At 42.7% G+C, this 25766-nt stretch overlaps 1 protein-coding gene across 10 annotated transcripts in view; it reads left to right on the top strand.

The window, feature by feature from the left end:
- The window catches only part of LOC114451557 (pleckstrin homology domain-containing family A member 5-like), a 71713-nt gene extending 46009 nt beyond the window's left edge, over positions 1–25704 (top strand). For 3 of the 10 annotated variants that reach the window (XM_028430271.1, XM_028430269.1, XM_028430276.1), the window contains 21 exons: positions 1624–1696; positions 4482–4582; positions 5656–5771; positions 8211–8717; positions 9514–9994; positions 10412–10495; positions 11163–11282; positions 12173–12226; positions 16794–16856; positions 16959–17039; positions 17343–17492; positions 17607–17708; positions 18448–18606; positions 19633–19753; positions 20345–20460; positions 21336–21551; positions 21644–21805; positions 22373–22506; positions 22802–22944; positions 24319–24418; positions 24688–25704. In XM_028430271.1, coding sequence (XP_028286072.1) covers positions 1624–1696; positions 4482–4582; positions 5656–5771; positions 8211–8717; positions 9514–9994; positions 10412–10495; positions 11163–11282; positions 12173–12226; positions 16794–16856; positions 16959–17039; positions 17343–17492; positions 17607–17708; positions 18448–18606; positions 19633–19753; positions 20345–20460; positions 21336–21551; positions 21644–21805; positions 22373–22506; positions 22802–22944; positions 24319–24410 — 3075 coding nt within the window. In that variant the 3' untranslated portion in view covers positions 24411–24418; positions 24688–25704. Of the gene's footprint in view, positions 1–1623; positions 1697–4481; positions 4583–5655; positions 5772–8210; positions 8718–9513; positions 9995–10411; positions 10496–11162; positions 11283–12172; positions 12227–12898; positions 13211–16793; positions 16857–16958; positions 17040–17342; positions 17493–17606; positions 17709–18447; positions 18607–19035; positions 19192–19632; positions 19754–20344; positions 20461–21335; positions 21552–21643; positions 21806–22372; positions 22507–22801; positions 22945–24318; positions 24419–24687 lie in introns of those variants that run through there. The other 7 variants (XM_028430280.1, XM_028430275.1, XM_028430279.1 and 4 more) reach the window with 6 other exon arrangements.
- The last annotated feature ends 62 nt before the right edge of the window (positions 25705–25766 follow it).

The raw sequence follows: 25766 nt of genomic DNA, 5'->3' as shown, positions 1-25766 counted from the left end.
TGCTTTGTCTAGTCTTACTTTTCATTTTCTCTATAACCAGAGAGGAACTGCAGTCTTTGAGTTTAACCAATCGAGCTCCACCGTGCAGCTTTGTCTTTAATATCCTGCAGACACCCCCCCCCCCCCACTCAAACATCCCTGAAAAACACCCTTACTGTGGAGGTTTTAGCTGCGAGAAGTTGCAGACCATCCAAAAATTGCAGCATTGTCAGTATGAGCTTGATAGTGTGTCCTTAGAATTAACTATAATTTACAGCATGACTAATGTGTCTGTAAATCCCTGTTAAACTGATAGCAACATTTTTTTGTATACACAGCAAAAGAAAATAACAACACAGCGATGATATAAACACAATTTATTGTTGATGTTAATCTACTACTTGTCAGTTTCATCACAGCAACAGTCTTGGGATTAGTGCAAAGGAAGCTTTTTTTGCTGAATCTGTGCATTTCTTTGTCCAGCATTTTTGCTCTAGCCAATATTTAAACACACAGCTCCTGGAGCACGTACAGCAGGGTGAAAACAGGGTGCTTCAAGCAGCTCTTGGCCAGACAGACCTCTCTCATGCTTCTGAACTGGGAGACTCATTTAGTTGTGATTGCAGGCTCCCGGCTCAGTTTTGTGAGCACATGATGGCCTCCCTTTGGTGCAGCTGCCAGCTGCTTTTTCTTTGGAGACCTCAATCAGGGTGACGTAGATCAAGCAAAAGACTCACAAATCTGCTACCCCTGAATAAAAGCTGGATTTGCACTTTTATTTTCCTGCCTCATTGAAACCTGGGAGCTATTGAAGTCCTTGGCTGCGGCCCTTCAGTTGATCCACTGGGAGAACAAAATGCCACAGTGATTGATGTGATGGCGAAAGCTTCTGCAGAGCAGGATCTGACAGAAGTTTTGATAAAGTTATTCTCGAACACATTATAGAATGAGTTGTTTGGACCTTGATTGAAAGGAGTGGAGCTGGTAAATGAATGCATACAATCGCATTGTTACATTTCAGATCTGCCCCCTTTATGAACACACTGAACAGCATCTGGTATCTTTTTTTGTCACTAATGTGTTAAACATTCTGGTTTGTGGAAGTGAATTTCTTTTTAAAGCAAACTGCAGCCCACATGCTGCTTGACCATAATGACAGAGTTGTAGAGATCCCTCCCCCTTTTCTCTGGGTGGAATCTACGATTAGGGGCTCTGCTCAAGTTTTCCAATAAAGCAAACGGGGGGGAGTTAATACCCTTTACTTCACCCTCCTTCCTTTTCAAGTGGCAGTATGAAAAGCACTTAGAACAACTTGAGCAAAGGAAGTAATCAAATGCTATCTTATAAATCACACTTACTTCAGCATAGTCCATGTATATGTCAAAAAATGAGCGACAGAAATTTAGCAGTGCAAAATGGTCCTTGTCTTCATTAGTTGTTGTTTACTTAAAGAATGTCATGCCTAGAGACTGCTCTGTGTGTAAAAAGTCTGCATAGAAGATTATTTAATACATTTATACAGACTTTAAAGTACTAATTATGCAGCGTTTTATGTCATGCAAGCCAAAATATCACATAATAATGACAGATGTTTCATTCATTATTCTAACTAATGTGTTTTTTCTTCTGGTGTCATTTCATCAGGACAGTACAGGGATGAAGCTATGGAAGAAAAGGTGGTTTGTCCTGTCTGACCTGTGCCTCTTCTACTACAGAGGTGAGTCCTATCCCGTTAGGCTAACAGCCAAGCGGCAACCTTCGGGGCTCAAAGTGGAAGCCCATGCGGAAGTGTCAAAACTTGTAATTCACGCTGCAACAGCTGGGGGTTGGCTCCAAAAGCGAGTAATTTCCCATAGACTCCCATGTTAAAATGGCCGATTTCACAGCAGAAAAGAACATGTTTACAGCCTGGTACAAAAAACCACTCTGGTCTCAGATGATAGGTTCTCTTCTAGTGTCAATTGTACGGGGGGGTGAATTTTTTTTACAACTCACTCGTTTCAATTGTATTCGGACTTAAAATTACGCCTAATTATGGGCGTTGCCGCTTGAGTGACAGACAGTTGACGTATCACAGCGTGAGTTTCCTGCTTCCACGATCGCCCGTCCCCCTAAACCCCGCTCGTGCTCCCCCTCTTTGTCCATATTCGGAGTTTTAGTTGACGTGACGCTGCCAACATGGCGGCGGTCATCACGTCCCGGAACCTCCCACTGAGCCTCAAAACGGCTCTTCAGAAACAAACGGGTGACGTCACAGAAGCTCTGTCCATAGTTTTTACTGTCAATGCTAACAGCGTGTTTCATTTGTACTGCAGAGCTATTTGTAGTTCAAGTGTTGTTGTGACCCTCAGAACCGTAAGCCATGGCCTTGCAACTGCTCATATCAGCTTTGATATCCCCTGCGCACTGTGTCGCTCCATGTTAGCTACTGATGGGCTACCACAGCTAATAATTCAGAGGGCCACCTCTACATCAACAAGCCTAGTCTCTACTGCTATAAAAAAAAACATCTGGCACACTAAGAGAGAGGACAAGGGAGGGTGTATGGAGAGACAGTAGCCATTGTTTTCTGCTAAGCTTGTGGACCTAAAATAGCAAGTACAGCAAAATTAGAAAGGAACTTTGTAAAGCAGGTGCTTGCATATGATAGCAGCCCAACTGGCTACTTTGAAGATAGGATAAATAAATCCATAAACATCAGCACAGCACAATGTGCTGGCTATAGAAAGTGACACGTATGAACACACCACATTGTCAGCTATGTACAATTCATCATGTCAGTGCTGAAATTGAAATTACTGGTTTGTTTTGCAGCAATTAATATGCTGTTACCTTTCAGTGAACTTGGAGGCCATCAATATTTAATGCACCTGTAATGATCACTTGTGGCCGCTGCTGCTCAGCAGAAGTCAGATTTGCTTTAATATGCATAGTTGTGGTTGGTAGTCCATCAGGACCAGGAACAGACACTTTAAAGAAAGACTAAATATAGTCATACCATTACAAGGAAATTGGATTTCTAGAATTTCAATACTGTTATTACACGGTATATATGATATATTTCTAAGACTATATTATTTAACCTTTACTTTAAGAAGTGTTTGTTTTCTTGGTAGTCATTACAGCTCGTGGTTTAATTTGATACTGTGGGGTCCACTATCATGTTACTGTGTTCACTTTTTCAAATAGTGTGGTTATTGACTGCAGTAGAACTTGACAGTCTTAATGTTTATTTAAATTGACGATACCTTTTTTTCAGTATAGTCCCAGCTTCATATAAGGGTTCCCACTCAATTATAAAAAGCTGCCTCTCTGATACCTCCCCTTTTGCTGCTAGTATAAGATGAGTTTTTTTATATCCCTATTGACTGGGCTGCCATTGACAGGAGCGTTCATCTTCCCTCATGCAGCACTAATGTTCATATTAAATATTGACACAGCTTTGTCCAACCTTTTTTTTTTTCATTGAAACAATGAAATAAATTCTGGAAATGATCAAGTCTTAACTGTGAAATGGGTCTGCTGTTAGATTGCAGCTACAGAGATCCACTTTATGTGGATACGGTCATGATTTCTGCTGATGGAGATGACATCTAGTCTGTGTTATTTCTAGTGTCTGCCGTTCCTGTCGCTTTCTTTCCGCCCACTGACTGACAAAAGCCACAGACAGCAGCAGCAGCAGCAGCAGACCCAGTGGCTTTATCCAGATGGATATGTTGAGAAATTGTATCCATCAGCAGAGTGGGCAGAGAGGTCATGAACTGCTCTGCCTCAACTAAACAGTACTGCCACAGTATCTGCTGTAGTTATCAGGCTATTATTGTGCACCCGGGATCTCTCACCGTGTTGCATATGTTCTCTGAGACAGCCTGCAGAGGCCTCAGCGTTGATGTGTTTTTATAGAGAAAAAGGCAGAGACGAGATGAATGAATAAATGTCAGGACATTGGTTTGCAGGTACCGCTGACTGTTTGATCAATCCTTAAACCCTTTAGACTTCAGTCCTTCTCGACCAAACCAACTGGATAAACAGCCAATCCATCACTCATTTCCTCGATCATTATTCTGCATTAATTGCTACTATTGTGTTAAGAAGCCGATCATTTAAAAACATCCCCAGTTGACACACATACAGACATGCACACAAACAAATGCGTTTTGTTTTTCCGCACTGTTGTGGGTAAGCACTACTGTTTTCTTTTATCGCATCAGGAGGGTGAGCTACTCAGCTTAAAACTTGGGACTCAATCTAATCCCCCCTGTGGAGAGTGCGCCATTGTCAGTGTGGACCCCTGCCTGTTAACTTAATGAGGATTAGAGCAGCCAGGCTTGCACTGGGCATTGCATCAGTGCTCATCTTTTGCACTGACTGGACTGTGTACTCTCTGCTAGGATCTAACTTTTTCTCTGCCACCCAATGCTCAGCATAAACATTTAATGTATTATCATGAGTTATCCAGTGAAAATGGTTCCTAATATATTATGTTTTTTTTTTCTCTGCAGATGAAAAAGAGGAAGGGATACTTGGCAGCATCCTTTTACCAAGCTTTCATATATCAATGCTGTCTGTGGATGATCACATTAATAGAAAATATGCCTTCAAGGTCAGTGTATGTTTTCATTCCTGTTAAACCCAGTTACATTTCCATGGTTTAATACACTTAGAACACAGAAAAGAAAAGAATTTGTATTAGTTTCACAAGAGCTGATTGTACAAGTCTCCCAGAAAGTACATTTGATCACTGTGGTGGCTCTCCGAATCCCACAAATGTTTTCCTAAGCATATAAATAAGCTTCTAGGTTTACTTTACTTTGAGCATGTTTTGTCGGTACTTTAGAAGTCATTTTCAATTGATTGACAATGGAAGCCTTTTAAAAAAAAAAACACAAACTACAAGCTGCTTAGGTTAAGAGAGTGGAGCATTTGTTATATTTCTGTGCTGGCTACTGCCAATAGTGCAGATCCAGAGCATATTTAATAGGCTCTCAGTGGTGTGTACATTATTTGACTGTGGGTTCATCATAAACCCTAAGAGACAACAAAGCTGTCCTGCCAAGTACAGCCAAACACAGACGCCCAGGAGTCTGTTCAAGGTCTCTCCAACCACATGGCCCACTTCTTCTCCAACTTAGATTCAACTTAGAGGAAAAAAAAACAGCAAAGAGAATAGCACAGCCTCTTCAGCTTACAGTGATTCACTCAGGAATGGGATGACTTTTTGACTGCATATTTTTCATTCTTACGTTTTTCTGCCTCCTGTTGTTAGGCCCAAAACGGCTGTGTCATTAGAGAAATGACAGCGCTTTGTTTGTTTTTTAGACAGTGGTAAACAGGATATTGAGGTCGTTCACTAAACATTCTGTCTCTTCTCTTTCTGTGTCTGCTTTTGACAATATATTGGCTTGTTCACTGCGAGGGAACACAGCAACAACGGAACAATGTGTTTCCCATACAATGCCCTGCATGGTAAGTCCTACAGTATTGTGGCAGATTTACTGGCCTCTAATCTATTGGTATCCATGAAACCCAGGTGACTGAAGGATTTGAATTATCTAGGTGGCACAGATGGCCACAACCAGACATGTTTCACAAACCAACGTTAAACAATGATTTGTATCTCCTCTCTTTTAGGTAACTCTCTCTGGGTGTCACTCTTTCTGTCCATTGTCAATGTAGGCGACACATCCCAACATGCGGACATACTATTTTTGCACCGACACAGCCAAAGAGATGGAATCTTGGATGAAAGTAATGACAGATGCAGCACTTGTGCATTCAGAACCAGTCAAAAGGTTTGTAAGAGATTCATTTCCTTAGATTTTTCTGCAAAGTTGGCTATTTCACATGTGAGAACAGCTTCTAAAAACGTGCATTAATGACTCAGGCATTCCCTGGTTTTCTCCATCCTGATTTTCTTTTTCTTTTTCTGTGTTTGTACAGGAAGTAAGTGAACTTTAAAATCTCTCCGTTAAGCCTGTTAAAGTCTTTGGCAACAGTTCAACACCCACTTTTGACATTTCTGCTCTTTGGGTTTGTTGAAGTAGCTGAAACTGACTTACATGTTATGTAACAGTTTTACAGTATAAGTTTATTACAAGAGCAAGATACATAAGAATGTCATGTGCATGTGGGCAAGAATGCATTGTGCATTGTGCAGGTGGTTGAGGGGATGCTGTGCACAGCTGTACAGCGTGAACAGGATCACTGACTCACCAGGACCGGGCTGTTTTTTCTTCTTTTTAAAAACTGTGTTAAATGTCTGTCATTTGGCAGGCCGCCTGTCTAATGCCCTCCTTTTACATGGGCGAGCAGATGCGTAGTAGTAACAAGCTTTGTAATTACACAGAGCTGTAGTGCCTGAAATCCACTGAAAAGCTCTGTTAAATGGAACTGTATGGTTTAAGCTAGGGATGTTCCGATCCGATCACGTGATCGGAAATCGGGCCCAATTACGTGATTTCAGACTTGATCGGAATCGGACATTACCTCCCGATCAGGACTCGGATATATATTTATTAGGGCTGTCAAAGTTACTGCCTTCTACGCAGGGTTGCTCTGTGTCTTGTAGTGTAGGGGTATGAAAGTTGCTTTTGGTGCGAGAGGTCCTGGGTTCGAGGTCTCGATGAGCTGCTGCATGTGTGAAATCTCTGCTGCAATGAGTGCCTTTATAGAGAAGTATCGGATCGGGACTCGGTATCGGCAGATACTCAAAATCAAATGACTCAGACTCGGACTCGAGGGCAAAAAAACCTGATCGGGACATCCCTAGTTTAAGCTGATCTATTTTTTTTTATCAACTTTAAAATATATTTAACTTCAAAAAAGAAAATTCTACAGTTTCCAAAACAAGTACAGCTAAATGCTCACAGACAGTCTGCGCGGCTAAGTGTGTGCTGTGCTAGGTTGGAGAAGCTGCAGAAAGCTGGAGAAGACGTTATGTGACTAGTGCAGCTATGTGGAAATATACATGTGGAAACATGAGGAATGCCTTCTCTGCTGCCCTCTTATTGCTAACCCAGCGAGCCATGCTTCTGAGGGGAATTTGCCAAACTTTGAAGTTGTGACCTTCAGTCTGTCTAAGGCCAAGGAGTAGTGGTGTCTATTACCTCAGGATATCTCCCAAGGGAACACAGAGTGGCAGACAAGTCTTCTGGAGAGGAGGCAAAAAGGGAGCTACAAATGGATTACCGTGGTCTGAGCGTCACCTTCAAGACTTGCCTTAGCAGAGGCAGTGTTTTATTGGAGATATCTGATTTCCTTTTACACGCTTGGCCCTCACCAGGCAGCTGGAAGAACCATTGTGCACTTCATTCACTTGTGCTTTTTTCACAGCTGCCCCAAATAGTTTAGTTAGTTTAGAGGTGTTGCATTAGGTACATAGTATATTTTTTAATCCATATTTTATACACTGCCATTTTTCAGATTGCAGCCAAAGGGGTCAAAACGGACCAACACAAATCCACGACCCTCAGCCCCGGTTCCTCACAGGGGTGTGCACTGAGCCCCCTGCTCTACTCTCTCTATACACACGACTGTACCCCCGCCACCCCCACCCCCCATCACTGGGGGGATGAGTTGGCCTATAGGTGGAGCGGCTGTCAGGGTGGTGTATAGAGACCAACCCGCTCTTCAACACCACAAAGACAAAGGTGCTGATCATAGACTGCAGGACGCAGAAAATGGACATATACCCACTTTCCATCAATAGGGGCTGTGTAGAGAGGGTAGCTGACTTCAGGTTCTTCGAGGTCCAGATCGAGAAAGGCCTGACCTGGAACACAAACACCCTGACCAGCTGCACAGCAGTTTAGAAATCAGGGCACCAGAGGGTCATAAACTCGGCCCAGAAGATTGTCGGCTGCCCTCTCCCAACACCGGAAGACCTGCACAGTTCTCACTGTCTCACAACACATCCTCAAGGAAACATCACACCCCGGGCACTCTCTCTTTGAACTGTTACCATCAGGATGGCGATGGGCAACCAAACTAATAATATAACTACCCTGAATAAAACTCTGCTTACACAGGACTATGCAGGAGGGGGGGAGTACTCCTTAGTATTTTCTTTTATATTGTTGAAAGTTTTATCTATATTTATAACTTTTATTGTTTATATTGTCGACTGTGTGTATGACAGCGCACATTATATTTCGATCAGTGTGCAGGTGACCTTGACTACCTCCAGACTTTCCTCACACTTATTCTAAGGTTTTCTTCCTGTCTTTTTATAGGTTGGACAGGCTAAAAGTTGAGCAGTGTGGACCACAAGAAATCAACCATGTGGCCAACCACCGGCCACCACTCACACAGCCTGAAATCCAGAACAATGAACGCAACCGTGAGGTTGACCGTGAGCGTATTACAGCAGTCAACACTGCGGAGGAGGAGGAGGAGGAGAAGAGGAAACAGCGAGAAGCTGAGCGCTATGGTTTCCAGAAGGATGGTGCCGAGCGAGAACGTCCACTCACCAAAATAAATAGTATTAAACTGCAGCCAGCCCAGGCAGCAGCCATCAAAGCTAACGTGACCTCACCGCAGACTGAGACCGACAAGGCGCACCCTAGCCCCCAAGTGAATGGATCTGGAGAGCAGAGTCTAGCTGATGGGATTGGAGTTCCTCCTCAGCAAAGTCCCAGCCTTGAGCCAGATCGCAGCCTGAGCAGGACCAACTCTATGCAGCAGCTGGAGCAGTGGGTCCGCACACAGAGAGGACGGAACCAGGATGATGATACCAGGAGGTAGGTTCAGATGCTATAAATACAAACTTAAGAATGGTCCAGTTGTTTTGAGTTCACCTAAGGCCAATCCTTCTACCCAACAGATGGTCAATATCACTACATGCCACTGACCCTGTTGATAGAATTGCGTTTTTAATTGGTTGAGATTAAACTTCCCCTCCCTGTATCAATCTGTCGGGCGTTCAGTTCATCCATATCTCTTATCTGTTTACATGTCTGTCAGTTTACTGTCACCAGGCTTATGCTGAGTTTGACACAGCCGTGCCCCTTTGCCTTCGCTCCTTTCTCGTTTATTTTAAAACATAGATAAACAGACCAAGCTTGAGTGAGGCATGAATGTCAGTGATAAAAAGGCCTCAGTCCTTGTTGCTGTAGTGCTCCTCTGTGATAAGCATGTTCACATTCCATTCTCTTCTCTGTTCATCTCTTTTAACAGTGTCCTTTTGTTGTTACATGCATGTCTACCAGACTGATGTTTGGTTTCCATGCAGGCGTATGCATGCCTTCTGTTTTTTGTAATGCTACAGTACTGGGGTTTAGAGACCAAGGGAGTGTTCTACCATGGATCTGTCAGGGAGTCTTAATAAGAAGCTCTCTCTTGATGCCAGCTGCACTGACTTTGAACCCACCGAGGAAGTGGAGATTTTTTAAGCCTTGTTGTTACTCAGAAGGTTTAATTTGTCTGAGTAGGGGTCTGGATGTTACACTGCCTGTGTAATAATGAGCATCTGAATTATAGCTACCTACTGGACAAAGTCCTGTCTGTTTCTGAAACAGTTTTGTCTTTTTCCCCCAGTGTCACATCATACCAGACCCTGCCTAGAAACATGCCAAGCCATCGGGCACCCTATATGCCTCATTATGGAGATGGCTACCGCAGTATGCCCAGGAATAGCATGGCACAGCGGGACAGCATCTGCAGCATGTCGCCATCGTTGTACGACCAGGCCCTGGGACCCTCCATGGCTGAGAAGCGGCGCTCAATGCGTGACGACACCATGTGGCAGTTATATGAGTGGCAGCAAAGGCAGGCCTACACCAGACAGCCAGGGCTCTACAGCAATATGGCCAGTCCCAAAACCATGATTAACTTGTCTGAGCATGCTGCACCGAGCCATTCCATCCCCCCCTCGCCCTCCCATGGCTCCCTGTCCATGTATGGTGGCTACTCTCCGATGCGTTCTTATAACATGGGCAATACTCGTTCAGAGGTTTCCTCTCCCATCTACAGACGAGACATGAGCATCGACAGACGGCCCAAGCCGCAAGTTAACAAGGTCAGTTGAGGCATCCATGAGTCAGCAAGACATACTGAGTTTTTCCACTTCATCTGCGAATACAGTAGCACTGGTTTTATTTTTCATGTCTTCTCCTTTTACCTTTTTATCTTGGAAATGTTATCACCATACTGTGATCGACCAAAGTATTCACAATAATGATCTGTAGGGGTCTAAAATAAATGCTATCAAATACTTGTTTTGTTTAAGTTTATTTAAATCTCTTTGGAGGAGCCTAACATAAGCAAGGAAAAAGGAAAATGCTGTCAAGTTTAGCACCATGGCTGTAAGCACAGAGAGTATGTACCAAATGTTTCTGTGTATTTGGGGGAATCCCACAGCGATTGTATACAGTGATTGCATAAAGTAGTCTATGATGAACACATACGTTGGATATTAATTGAATGTATCTTGCAGTATGCCTACCCGCCTGATAGGAGGTCCATGCCTGCAGGGATCCCAATCCAGACGATCACTGCCCAGTCTCTCCAAGGCAAAACGGTAAGTTACCATCTAAGCTGCTCCCCTTTCTGTGTTTATCCTCTAGCTATCCAGGTTGGGAGCACTGTGTTGTGTGTAAATTGAGATTAAGGCTTTGATTCTAGAAAGTTACACAATTTGTGTTTGACTAAACTACTCATAGACAATGACATTTTGACTCTTTCTGCCCTTCATTTCCCTTCAGGACATTGTGTTAGAACTTTTAGAGACAGATTTAGGGAGAACTCAGATGTATGTTCCAAGTGGTGGATTAAGGGTATGTTCACTTCAGGAGCTCCTTAGACTCGCTTCACATCTGTGGAGACTTAAAAACCCTGTCACTCACAGCTCCCTAAGCCAGATCAGGAATTTATGTCAAAGACGCACACAGTTCTATATCCTCATGGAGCAGAGAAAAGTGTGAACTGGATTCTGCAATGCATGCTGTTTGGAGTGGATGTACAGAATTTGCATGCTGCTGACAGTGATAGATCACTGGATAATCTCATGAAAACTCAATACCAGGATGTTGCAACTGTCCTTTCTGGGAGCCCAATACCTCTAAATCTCCTATCGTGGTGTGCTCTCTCCCTTCCTCTCCTCTGGTCTCCTTTGCTACTCCCCCTGCGGTGTGTCCCTGTTTCATTGTGGATATGTGTCCCTTCCTCCCTCTGTCCCTCCCTTGCAGCCTGAGGAACTGACTTTGCTGCTGATAAAGCTGCGGCGGCAGCAGGCAGAGCTAAACAGTATCCGGGAGCACACTGTAGCACAGCTTATGCAACTAAACATGGATGGCGACAACCCAAAGGTCAGGCCCTCAGAGACGTCTCTGCAGGCGTGTATGTTAGCGTGTGGTGTGTATGCCATCTTTTACCCACTTCCATCATCCATCTCGCTCCAGAGGATTTGTTTGGTCTTCACACATGGCTGATTATGAGGGAAAAGCGCTAGAACGCATAGTTTTCTTCATGCTTTAAGCTTGAAGGTGTTTGATCATTATCTCTGAGTATAGCCTCTTTAATATCAGCCAAGAAATCTGGTAACAAATATTTTTTGCCAATTGTAAAATTATTTTACATGCAGAATTTAACCTTATACAGTTCATCTGATGAGCTGTTTACATGGGACGAGCCATGCAGGCAGATGTTAGCCAGAAATAACACTTAAAGCCACGACCGAGCTTAAAGAGACTGACGTAATTTAATGTTAGCGTTAATGTAGGATTTTTGTATTTTAAGTCTCTTCTAAGATGCCAGACTACAGATTTGGCCGACTGATGTAGGTCAGTCAGGCTGGAGGTGTAGCATGCTTGAGTTGATTTGAATTCTCCGTGCACCAGTGCAGAGCTGGTTATGTAATTTAGTTTAGCGTCAGGATGCTCACTCTGCGCTCTGTGGTAGGTTGCAGAGTTATTTCCTCCTTGTCTTTTCTGCATTTGGTCAGCCTGCATGGGGCCATTCACCCATCATGGAGCTCTATTCTTTCAGTACTACATCATTCTGCAGTACACATGGTACCGGCCTATTTTCTTCACCTTGACCTGACCCGGTTTCCCCCTCTCTGGTTATCTTTGGTTACATGACATGCTTGCTTGTGTGATTGTGGGTGAGAGAGAGCATCAGTGAAGAACAAGTTCCTTTTATTCTTCTGTCTCACTCTCCTGTTGCCTTTTCTTTCATCCTTTGCTGCTGACGCTAGAACGACATTCTCGCCCATCACCTCCAAAGGAACCTCATGTATTTGGACAATCAGGTGGGGTAATGCATGAATGCATGCCCTGTCTCCTCCTGGCACGAGATGAATTCATTCAATGCTTTGCTATTATTGTGTTAATGAGTATTGTCCACTGTCATTTAGGGATTTTCAACTGCCTTCTTTCGAGTTTTAAGCATGAATCTGTGGCATTTGTAGCTCAGACTACATAGTTCTTTCATGTTTACATTGTCTGACCACACGGCTATACTTATTTAATAAGTGGTCAGTACACAGGTATCATATAATTAAACTTCTAAGTGCTTGTAAAGGGATTTTTCTTCACCTTCATCATCTGCTTTTCTATTGCTCTGAAGTGCTTTGAGTTTAAGTAAGTGCACTGTACACAGAGGCATGATAACACTATGCAATTATTGTATCAACGCTCACCTTAAATATTTGAGAAATCATGAGTATCATCTACTGCATCACTACAATAGAACTGGAGCTAATAAGTAAGCATTCCTGATCCTTGTTTGCAAGCTTCTGTTTCTGTGTTCATCCCTAACCTCTCTGGATGCACATGTTTATGTTTGTGCGTGCCTCATAAGAGAGAGAGAGAGAGAGAAAGAGAGAGAGAGAGAGATCAGACTGTGGGTGTTGTCTGAGAAGTGAAGCTCTGTTGAAATCTTTCTGACACTTGCTATATCGCTCCTCTCCACACTGGACTAGATGAAGGAAAATGACCCTTTAATCGCCATGACTCACACTTTGATTGAGAACTCTGCCCCAAGGCCTCAACTTTACCAGCAAGTAAGGCCAGCCAAAGGCTTTGCTCCATCTCATCCTCACCCAGTCGCTGTTGTTCCTCTTGGTCTGTTTTTTTGCAATGCTCTTCCTTCGATGTCCAAGTCGTCACGGCATCTTGAGACTGGTCTCCCTGTATCGTCTGTATTGCCAGCACCTTCTCATCCATTGCTTTTGACTGTTCTCTTATTATTACAAGAAGTCATGCTCATATGGGCATGACTTTTGATAAAAAAAAGAGTAGTAAGATGTATGTATTCCACTGTTCAGTGAAATCCCTTCCTCATTGCAGTGTGTGATTTTTCATACCACTATGCAGAATATGTTCCCTATCGTTAGCTGAGCCACCTGAACCTGGCAGGCGGACTCTTGATTAGTGGATTAATCCTGTGCTGTCTGCAGTTTGATACTAAAAGGAGGCCTAATTCAAGGCCAGGAAGCGATTGAATTTATGGTGTCTAAGTGAAATTTCAATTTTCATGTTTAGCCAATTATATATCCATGAAAACTGAACAACTGAACCTCCTTCTTAAAGTTTGTGTCCTTATTTATCCCCATCCTATGCAAGTCCGCCAAATAGTCTTCAGCTGTATGTAGTTCAATGTCGGTTTTTGATTGAACTCTGTGACTGATAACTTTGTGGCTTAAACCAAATTGTTGAGGCCATTTTTCGGGGTTAATGGCCTCCCTTCACTGGGATTCCAAGGAAGAGTGCTGCGGGTGGAAAAAAGTCACACTCTTATCGGGGACTGCTGGGGTGCTGATTTCTTGTGACAGCTGCAGAAAAAAAAAGTGCTATTTCACTAGGATAACACTCCAGACCACAGGGTCTACAGTGATGATGGCTGCCATTCAGGACAGTGGATTTGAATACATCCACAAACATCCACCCTATTCATATGCACCCTCAGACTACTGCCTCAACCCAAGAAGATGATGAAGGAGCTCAGTCCATTTTGACATTTTACATGACATTATCACATTTGTGAACCACGTTCTGGAAATCTGGGGCCATCTTCTACAAAGAACAGATGTTTTATGACTGCTTAATTATGTATATATATATATATGTATATATATATATATATATATATATTCAGAGGAGGACTGTGTGGAAAAAATGAGCTTAATCTTCTGAACTTGATGCTGTTTGCCTTAGGCCACAAACTTATCAGTCACAACTTGTACCTAATTTGATTGAGAAAAATACTGGTAAAGATGAAGCCAGATGTTTTCTGGGTAAACTCTACTCCTATTTGCCTATCATTCCTTCCTCCTTCACCTCCACTTGTCATTCTGTTGATGGAAAGGAAAAGGATGAACCGGCTGGCTTGTGTGTAATGATGGCTATGACATCACTTCGCCACTTTTGTGACCCCTCTAAAGGTGTAAAAGTGCTGCTAGAGACTGCCCCTGCGTTCACATCCCCTTCACCCATTCGTTGGCATACTTGCTCCGCAACAGCTGCATTCCCACCTGTTCAGCTGCCAGAAGTCTGTCGTCCTCCTCCCCACATCACTTGTAGTCCACACCAGAAAACACCACAGTGATGCTCCCCGACCTGTGGGAAAGTCTGCATGTTCTGTGTGGAATGCCATGTGGTTCTTAAGTCCCACCTGCTTTGACTGTACTCTGTGGTGCAACTGAAGACAAAAGCTGTGTAGACGTGTGTGTGTGTGTGAACGACTGCAGGTGTGTGTTGGATACTTAGTATTTGGACAGTGTCATGTTTTTGTTATTTTGCTCTTTTTGGCACATTGGATGTGAAAACAAACAGAGTCTGTAACTTAAAGGTGCCAACTCCTAGAGCAGGATAATGAACCTGAAAACACACCTTATCCAAATGAACCATGGCCAAACAGATGCTACAAGTCATGTGTTTCTCTTGCCTAAGGCCAGACTGCAAGAAACTTAGCAACACACGGGGACCGGATGTTCTACTTTACACCTGTTGCATTTCGCAGTATGCTTTTCTGGCTTAGTGATTTTAGTAATAAATTCAATTCAATTCAATTCAGTTTTATTTATGTAGCGCATATTACAATCACAAGTTGTCTCAAAGCGCTTCACAGAAACCCAGAGCGTGAGACCCAGAGCCTGAACCCCCTTAGGAGCACTGTGGCAAGGAGAAACTCCCTCAAAGAGGAAGACACCTTTAGCAGGACCCGTCTACGTAAGGAGGAACCTTCCTGCTGCTAGTCCGCCAGGTAGAGGAGGAGAAGAAGAGGGAGACAGAACAGAGAGGGTGAAGGAGAGAGAGAGGAGAAGAGGGAGACAGGACAGAGAGGGTGAAGGAGAGAGAGAGGAGAAGAGGGAGACAGGACAGAGAGGATGAAGGAGAGAGAGAGAGAGGAGCAAACATGACAGCAAGATGAAACAGTGATTATATTATAATGGATATCTATATATATCGTCAGTCCATAAGTAGTAATAGTAATTTGATAGTAATCAAAGCAAAGATGAGCAGCAGGGGCTGATGAAGTCAATGAGCACAGGAGAGTTCAGGGGCCGGACTGCAGGTCAGCATGCAGGTCTGAGACCTGCAAAGAGAGAGAGAGAGAGAGAGAGAGGCACAAAACTACGAGGAAGACAGTAAACACAGTTTATGAGACGATATTACCAGTATGAGCCAGACTAAGGAGAGTAGAGGAGAGGTCAGAGGGTGAGAGGGAAACTGCTCAGTGGATCATGTTTGTGCCCCCCGACAGTGTAGGCCTAGAGCAGCATAGCTGTGCTAAAAGTTAAGATTTTATAAACCAGGAAAACCAACTGTTAATCAGCTGCTTTTATTCTTGCAAGAAGGAGCAGTCACACACAAAGCTTCTGAAGAAATACCCTAAGTCTCTCTGAGCAGCTCACTTCTTATACTCTTTGTTATCTAACAGTCATGTGTAGATCATAACAGAGCCAAACACAGTTAGTGAAAGTTCACAGGAGTTTAGGGATAGTCACAGGAGTCACCCCTTTAAGGTAAGGTCAAAGGTTTATATAGTCGTTTGTATACATGAGGTAGAATGCTGCATCGTTTCCCAGAAAAACTGACCCACAATCCACCGCACAGCGAAAGGTTTTTTTCAAATCGTAGTGCACAAACCAGGAAACGAATTACATCAGATCTAACATTTGACCTTCCAGTCATTGTGTCTCTTCACATCCAGTGTGGGTACAAAGGCAAATGAACACAGAAAGATTTCACTGTCCTTATATTGATTGACTGAGTGAATGATGATTAATAAGCAGTTTATATGGAAACATGGGATCCAATGCAGCTGAAAAAATGTTCTTGCGTTTGTGTATCTACGTAAATGGTCTTGATACAAGTGGGAAGACAGAGAAAGACTGCCATACATTTAGGCTTTGGATGACTTTTACTTGTATTCTAGTGTAGGGTAAACCTAACAAATAATACACTATGAAACACACACAGAGCTCAGTTAGCTGCAGAGCGTGTGCAGAGAAAACAGTCGATGGACACAGATTAGTGCTGACTTCAGAGTTTACTTAGCAGCATTGTTTTTACATGCCTTCCCTTCCAATACAACCACTGTGTTGTTGATGGAGACAAATGTCTCTGGATGGTACAACACTAAACACAAAAATAACCAGCAAAGACACTGTATTATGACCGACCTGCTGTCCCACTGCTTTTATTTAAAAATGTAGAGTGTCTGATTAAGCCCAATATGAGTTCCATCTTTATTATAAATCCTGTGGCTCAGAGCAAAAGAGCCTCATCATGACACTGCATTAGATCTCCAGATTGTAATGTTGCATGTGCAGATTTGATGCCTCTGTCTGATGGTTTGTCCTTTTTTTACAGTTAAGTCCAGAGGACTTCAGGAATCAAACATACGCTTGTATGCCGGAGGAAGTGGATGTCGATGTGAGTTCTTATGTTACACTCCTGCACGACACAGTTCCGCTTATGTGCGCATTGTGGTCATATTGTTTTTTTTTTTTTTTTTTCTTATTGTTTTCTCCTCAGACTAAACTCAGCAGGTTGTGTGAGCAGGATAAAGTTGTGAGAACTCAGCAGGAAAAACTGCAACAGCTGTACAGAGAGAAGGTAACCAAACACTGCACGTGATTGTTATTTCAACAAGAAAACTAAAAGAATGCACAGTGTATAGTTTGTGTAGACTGTAGCTATACTTCAAGTTATAGGGTTAAGGATATAAAGAACAAACACAGACCTGGAGAACTGCCCTAAATGCAATGGCAGTATAGATAAAAATAATACTAAAAGATGGAAAGGCGGTGCTACAGGCTAAGTAATCCATTATGACTGCACTAAAGTCAGCTGATCCGAAAGGTTATTGTGACAAATACAATTGTCATGCCTGATTTGATGTGTTGTGTATTCCTTCAGCACACCCTGGAGACAGCGCTTCTGTCAGCCAGCCAGGAGATAGAGTTGGGCTCTGAGAACCCAGCTGCCATGCAGAGTGTCATCCAGCAGAGAGACCTGCTGCAGAGCGGCCTGCTCAGCACCTGCAGGGAGCTGTCCAGAGTTACTACTGTGAGTCATACACTCGGCGACATCACAACACATACTGGAACACTGAATCGCTCTATCTTTTAAATATTTTTTCTCTGTTTGTTGTCATTCACACTTTTTATGCCCCCTCACCAGGAGTTGGAGCGGTCATGGAGGGATTATGACAAGCTGGAGGGAGACGTGACTCTGGCTAAGAACAACCTGCTGGAGCAGCTAGAAGTCCTGGGAAGCCCTCAGGTAGGAGCATTTTTTTGAGAATGAAGCTGCACTTCTTTAGGCTTACACCACTTCTACTGTCATAGCACAGTAGTGGAGCTTTGGTTGGAGTAGGAGTCCTTGTAGACTGCAGAGCACCTTTTTGTTGTCACTTGTTTGACTTTGAGACAGAGTAAAGATTTCTGCTCCAGTGGCCTTAGCCGAGCGCAGAGAGGTAAATGGGAGATCAAAGAAACAGAGTGAGTGATGGATGACGGTGCCGATGATAGAGCATCTTCTAATTAAGTTTGTCTTTTATCTTGTCCTTCATCACGGGGAGAGGTGTACAGACAGAGAGAAGTTGTTCTGAGGTTTGAGTCAGAGCCAGTGTTCATTCAAAGGATAGAAGTCAGAGAGACAGCAGGAGGTCTGGTCATCCTCTTCTTAAGTGCCTTTCACACGAAGACAACCTGTCATCAGCAAGGGGAAGATAATTACACGTCTGTCTCTCTCGCTCTACTGCTTTCCCTCCATCCCCTCTTTGTCCAGTCTAACTATAGCCCTCCTCTCCTCTGTGCTTTGGGTCATCCTGTTCTAAGGCTATTTTCTTTTCCAGACAGTAGTCAGCCCTGCACTCCTTACTCCAAAGATAAATAACACTCTGACTGTGTTTCACTCGCTGTCTGTGCTTCAGTCCATCTCTTGCATGTTAATTTTATTAGCTGCTGATCCCCCAGCTTCCTGACAGATATTATTTGGTGATTTGTGTGTTTTGCTGCAGACGGAGCCTCCCAGTCAGCAGCATGTCCGCATCCAGAAAGAGCTGTGGAGCATTCAGGATGTGATGGAGGCCTTGAATAAAAGCAAAGCTCACAGGAATGCTGTAGATGGAGTGGGTTTCTACGGGGCAAAGTCCAACTTCAGTAAGCACAAAAACGAGGTGAGGAAAGTAAAATTGGACATGTAATAGATTATAATAGATTTAACTGTAAATGTCTTAATTGCTCCCTTCTCAAGTCTTGAGTGTGCTCTCTTTCTTTTTTTGTGTCAGTGGTTGACATAACAAGCCACTTAACTTTTTTTTTATGGCAATTAAACCAAAAACTAAAGGTTGTTGCAGCTCTACAGTTGTCTGTTCGTAAATCTGCAGCAGTTGTGTGGACGATGATCAACGTAACCTGGTGGTATCTGGAGGAGTTTGTCAGTAAGGCATCTGGAGCGCGCTCTCTCTCTCTCTCTCTCTGTGGCTAATCAGCTGGTTAGCTCATTCTATGGTGCGAGAACTGCTCCATACCAGATGGCTGTTGCCCTGAGCGTGCACGGTGGCACCATGTGTCACCTTGCCTGTCATGCCCTGTATAATTCCCAGGAGGAGGATTCGGTGCCACCGCGGCCTCCCTTACCCCAGTCCTACGAGCCCAACCCCCCCGCCGTGCCCCCTATGTCCTCTAATGCTGGTACACGGCCTTCATCGCTCCACAGGCCAGAGGACAGGAAGGCCAGCCACAGGAATAGCACGCACAGCGTAAGCTTGTTGACCTCAGACTTCGACCCTGCCCCGAGCTTCTCATCATATGTCATTGCTCACTGTGATGAGTTCCACTTTGAGTCTGACAGATGTCATTTCCTTTGGATGGTTTTTGTTTGGATGATATCCATTTGTTTTCTGATTTTTCAGTTTAAATCCTCACTTGTGTATTTTTTCTCTTTTTTTGTTGCCTTGGTTTGCTTTTCTATGTGACCCCGTGTTTATGTATTTGACACATTCAAACTGAGAATGCTGCCTGCTGCCTGCTAACTGTTTACATCCTATAAAGCATCGTATTATTTATAAGTGTGTCTTTTTATCACCTGTCTTTGATGCCATCTTGTGAAAAAAAAACACATTTTAAAATGTTGTGAATAACAAGTTTAACAAAACAGAAGCTGTTCTTTATGTTTGAGCTTGTTCATGTTTCATCCACAGGGCCCGGACTACAGGCTATACAAGAGTGAACCAGAGCTCACCACGGTGGCGGAGGTGGATGAGAGCAATGGGGAGGACAGATCTGAACACCCATCTGACAGAGAACATGCAGGAAACAAAGGTACACAACAACTTTCTAATTCCCGTGTTCTTGTTCCATCTGAAGAACAGGTGAGTCCGCTTTTATTAGCTGAGATAACAGTACATCCTGATCATTTGCATTCTCATTTTGTCTTAACACAGTCAGCTGTCGAGTCACACTGTATATTGTGGGATTGCCAGCAGAGAATAGTGTACATGCTGCTGTACTTCTTAACCTTTTAACTCAGTGTAGAGACAGTTGGACAGTGTAGGATAGTCAGTGTGTTTTCTGCTAAAGCCTTATCTGGGTCAGCATATTACCCAGCAGCACCCATGGACTGTGTATGTGTTAAAGATTCTGTTTATTAACTTTACTCAGACTATAATTACCCTAAATAATAATGATTAACCAATGTGGTTCAATAGCTCGCAGCTAGCAAGCTTTCACCGAATATTTGAATTGTATTCAACAAAAAAAATATTAAGGAGCCAAGTTGTCGAGAAAAGCTGCGTTAATAAACTGTTCTCATCCTCTATCTTTTTCATCACTTTGGCCTGAGTCCAGAAACTGTATGGAAATTACAAAAACACACACTTACTGACCTCATGTCTCTTTTTTTTTTTTGGCCAGGGATGTCATATCCAGTTGGCATCGTCCCACCTAGAACCAAATCACCAGTGCCTGAGTCTTCCTCTATAGCTTCATATGTCACATTAAGGAAGAGCAGGAAGCCCGATGCCATGATGGTGAGCCATTGGACATCGGACAAAAAAAAAACAAATGCTTTGATTGAAAGCTTGCAGCATGAATGACTTTACTCCCCTCTTATTTAGTTGTTTTGGCTATTAAGCTGTTGCGTGAACGTTACCATGTGCAGGACAGGTCAGACTTCACATGGTTAGGGTGTGACTCCTGCTCTTAAACCAGGCTGTCATAAAACTTGGTTTATACAAACCTCCAAACTATCAACTCAAATATACTAAACGTGTCATTAGTGCACCACACTGGAGGGTGCGTCCTGCTTTCAGTGAGTGAATCTATGTTTAAAAAAAAAAAAGGTGGACAAGTGGCCGTGAAGCTCCTGTCTCTAACAGTTTGTCACTGGCCTGTAGGGCCCTTGATACCAGCTTCTTGAACAGTATGGACAGTGAAGACTTCACAGTCCACATCTGCCAGCCCTCCAGCCAGGTACAAACCTGGGAATGAACAACTTCTCAGTTCACTTCACATCATCAGGCATTTAATCTGCCCCTGGCCTCTCTGAGTGCACCCATGTGTGCCAGCAGCAGCGTGTGAGCGGCACAGCAGCCAAGTTGTTTGGTTCAAAGGGAGTGAACAGGAGCTATTTTACAGTCATTATTGTGTCAATTTCTCCTGTTAAGGACGCAAAAGATGTCCCAGTACCAGCAGAGATGAATCTTCTTGATCAAATATAGACTCCTGTCAGACACACCCTCACCAAGCACAAGAACAAGAATGTGAAAAGTAACCATGGTGTCATTAGTGCCATAGTGTTAACTCTTGTGACAGTAATGCTCCATTAAGTTATTTTAATTGTGCATGTTTTACTGTGTCCCCATGGTGTTCCTGCATATCTGTGGCTTTCGCTGCTGGCTAACAGGAGCGTCCACGCAGCGCGATAGAACAGCAGCTGTGTGCTGCGGAGAGCAGCCGGCCGAGGATGAGTGTGGAGGAGCAGCTGGAGAGAATTAGGCGCCACCAGCAGGGAACTCTCAGGGAAAAGAAGAAAGGCCTCAACATCCGGGGCAGCGGCCAGGAGAACCCACCTTCTCGGAGCCACTCGTTTACTAAAGAAAACCATTTCCGCAGCATGCAGGTTGGTGGTTAGTGACTTCCAGTGTTGCACACTAAAGTAGTTTAAAGATATTTTTGTTTTTTTTTGTTCACTTGTTTTGCATCTTTTTTTAGTCCCAAATGAGGCGCAGGGATGAAGTGATGAGCAGCGACATTCAGGAGCTGGAGGCTGTTCTCAAGCAGCAGGAGGTGGTGAGGGAGCAGGAGACGCCCGCTGAGGAGATCGCCCGTCTCAAAGAATCCTCGCAGGCGGACCATTTTAATGTGGACCGAGAGGTGAGGCGCTGTGGTTTGTAAAAGGTCCAATATTACTGCAGGCAAGGAAGGGATCCATGTGCTTCACTTATCACTGGAGTAAGAGTGTAAATTAGGACTATGTTTAAAAGTAAAGGAATGCTTTATTGTTGTCGTTTTTTTTTTTAGCATCCACCAGTGGGAAAGTTGCAAAACAGGCCTGCCAGGATTTTTTGCAACGCTACACTCATCTTGACACAAAGAGCCTTTTACATGAATCATTTGGCTTCCTGCCTCTAAGCTGGAAACTCAAAGTTAAGGTGCTTCTCGCTGTTTTCAGCTGAGTTCACAGCCTTGCTTTGAACTCTTTTCAGTTTATGTTCCTTGCTGAACTCTGCACGCTGGAGAACGGCCTCACATTAAATATTTGTTAGCGGTGCTTCATTTAGAAAACCAAAGCAGGAGGAGGCTTTCGTGAACTGGAGATGATGACGATAATAAGCTGCTATTTGTTTATATTTGCTATTTTCTGACCGATGTCTTTACCTTCAGTTCGGTGTTATTTGTAAAGCATGTAGTCCATTTACACATGTTTTCTGGTTTCTTCAGCTTTCTGTGCCTGACAAAGTGCTGATTCCTGAGCGTTACATTGAAACAGACCCTGAGGAGGCTCTGAGTCCTGAGCAGGAGGCTGATAAGCAGAGGAAAGTCGACCGCATCAAAGCCCTCATAGCCAAAAACAGGTAAACACACTGTCACGACCTGTCCTATATCCTTTGATATTAGATATGAACCCTTTGGTGAAAGGGTTATCTTTGCAGGTGAGCAGTGATATTTCCCAGCAGATGTCATGCATGAACTTCCTTAGACTTTAGATAGATACATTCAGAGCCATAGATTACCTAAACGAGTCACCACTTTCCATGCAGATGTGTAGTTGTGTTCTTCTCTCTCTGCCACTCTGTGACAAATTCATTGTAAACATCAGTCACGTGATTTAATAAGAAAGATGATTTGTATGCTTGTGTTTGCTCCTAGCATGCAGAATGTGCTGCCCAGCCTGGCTCTAAGCCCCGAGGAGGAGACTGAAGAGGAGGTTACTGTGCAGGAGAAAGAGAAGATGATTAATATCTCCTACGAGCTGGCAGCAGAGGCCTCCAAACGCAGCAAGCTGGTAGCAGGTACATCTCCAGAGGGAGAGAAAACAGAGCGGGAGGAAGTGTAAAGGGGGACTAGATCAAAGCAATGCGCGGTCTAAAAGGAAAGCTTGTGGGAGAGCGACTGTAGGTGCTTCCATTGTGTGCATGTTCAGCAACTTTTTGTCATTTTAATCTCCACTGACTTGAGTGATTAATCCTGTTGTTTGGCAGTTTAGTACTGTGGCTGAAAGAGGTCAATGCACTGCAGCTATAAAAAAATGCATGCAAACACAGACAAACACCAGGAAACAAAGCAAACACACAAATTGAACTGCTCCCAGGGGAGGGGTCGGACTGGGACATTCAGCTCGTTTGATGCTTTGTGGCTTTTTAACCCTCATGCACTGTTCGTAAACACTACCCTTATGTGTTGTTCGGGACAAAAACGTCCCCTAACTTTAACGGTTTTAAAAATATATCAGATAAATATTTTTTTGAATTTTTTTTGCATAGACCTTTTAATTAACTTCAGTTCTAATCAACAGTAGTGAAAAAAATCATTTTCCCCCAGGATTTTAACCCTTTAATCACCAATTTTATAAGGGGTGGTGCAAATAATTGGAAAAAAAACACAAGGTGAATGTGGACTGGATTTTTTTAACCTTTATTACAGTCTTGGTCATGTCAAACATCAGTAAAGAAATTGACTTTATTGCATTATTAGTTTTTGCACAGCACTGGATTTTCATTTTTTCTCCCTAATGTGTTGTTCGTGGCCATTTTTGTCCCATAGACTTCCATTATAACCACATTTTTTGACTGCACAAAAAGCCTGCATTTTTACAGTTAAAATCCTGGGGAAAATGATTTTTTCACTACTGTTGATTAGAACTGAAGTTAATTAAAAATGTATATGCAAAAAAATTTCAAAAAAATATTTATCTGATATATTTTTAAAACCGTTAAAATTTAGGGGACGTTTTTGTCCCGAACAACACATAAGGGGTAAAATTTGCCCACAGTGTACTTTTGACCTATGAAAAATTTTAAAATTATATTAACAAAATTTATGTAAAATTAAGCTTGTTGAGCAAAAATGATTCAATTTGTTCACATATTGACAAAGTTATGGCCAAAATAAACAGAAAAATTACTCTCAGAGGACAAAAATGTCCCGAACAGTGCATGAGGGTTAAGTGACAGAAGCCTGCTGCTCTTCATTATGTTGGGTTTATTTTAACATCCTGATGAAGATGTCTTTCTTTATTTGCAGGTGTTCTGTCATTTGCATGTGTTTTCTTAAGGTGCAGTGTGTTGAGCTCCTTTGGGCCTCCCTAATTTAGTGGACTGATTTTTTTTTTCTTTCTTTTTGATCATGTGTGCTTGTGTGTTGAACATTTTGCCGTTTCGTTGCAGTGAAAAGCCTGTCGTCTTCTTCCCCACCCCTTCCACAGTCTCCCAACACACCCCCACAACTCACTGATGGCTCTCACTTCATGTGTGTGTAGTAGAACCAGTAAGGGCATTCCATCAACTTGTTTTGTCCATACTCATGTTACTAAAGTGTTCTCACAGTTTAATGTATGCTTTTGTGGATAAATGTCAATTTTGTAATCTGGGGATGGGTTTTAATGTGTTATTGTATGTTTGTTCAGATCCACTGTTGTTCCTATGTTGTGGTCTTGTAGTCTTCATTTGTTAATAATAATAATAATAATAATAATAATAATAATAAGTCCTAATATTCAACTTTTGCCTTCATCATGAACTCTTTTCTTCCTTCAGCACAAGCTCTGGCTTCAGTGAAATCCTATACATGAAGGAAACATCCACCAAATAAAGGAGATGAGCACAAGGCCTCAGCCACCTGACAGTGAAACTGCCGACTCCATATTCACAAGACTTAACCTCTGACTTCTGTACGCTGTACACTGTGACATCTTCAGCTCTTATGCCTAACTAACAACATATTTTTATGTTTTGACATCGTTCGCTGCGACACAATACACGCTTTCACGCAAATGCTGCGGTTTCATTTTCAGTTTTTGCAAGGCTCTTACATTCATTTTTATTATTTATATGGTTTCATTAACTTCTTGTTGATTGTGTGTATATAGAAGGATAACTGACTGAGTCACGGCACGTTTTCCATTCATGTTTCATCACCTGTTTCCCCTCAAGAAATATGTTTCATCATACTATTAGTTCACTTTTCAGACCATTAAACTAACAAGTCATATTGATCCATTTATTGTAAAGATACAGAGTAGATAAGAGATATAGATTCCTCCATTATAATAAAAAAGGAGGAGACACTTTATTGCTGCAGACTAAGATTATTTGTAATTCTCATTCTATTTCTGGGTTATAACTATTTAAAATGGGATCAGCAATCCCTGGCACATTTTTTTGCCAACACTTATGTGAATGTTCTGACTCAAGTCGCTCTATACTGTCTTTTTTTTATTGCTGAGAGATATATTTAAACTGAAAGAAGGAAAAAAAAATCAGAGCGTGATTATATTTTATGACATGTATGTTTGAAGCCCTGGTACTAAACCACAGAATTAATTAGCACGTGTTAAAAAAAAAAAAAAAAGCAATAAAAGTACAGCCTTTGTGAGGATATTTTTTTCTCTGTGTGTACAAAGTGTAATTATCAGAGGTTTACTGTGTATATAATGTTCATGGTACAGCTGGATGGAAGGATATGTCCAACAAATGGTTACATACTAGAGTTGATTTGCAATGTTCATATCCCATCTGTTTTATACCATGTTAATAAATGTTGCTGTTCTTAAATGTGTGGGTCTGTTGTGTGATCTTTAAAAATGGAGGCTGGGGGGTGAAGCCATGTACAATTC

This window comes from Parambassis ranga, chromosome 19 (genome assembly GCF_900634625.1).
Source record: "Parambassis ranga chromosome 19, fParRan2.1, whole genome shotgun sequence".
NCBI lineage: Eukaryota > Metazoa > Chordata > Actinopteri > Ambassidae > Parambassis > Parambassis ranga.
Note: the sequence above shows the minus strand (reverse complement) of the source record. Positions and strands in the feature narration are given on the sequence as shown.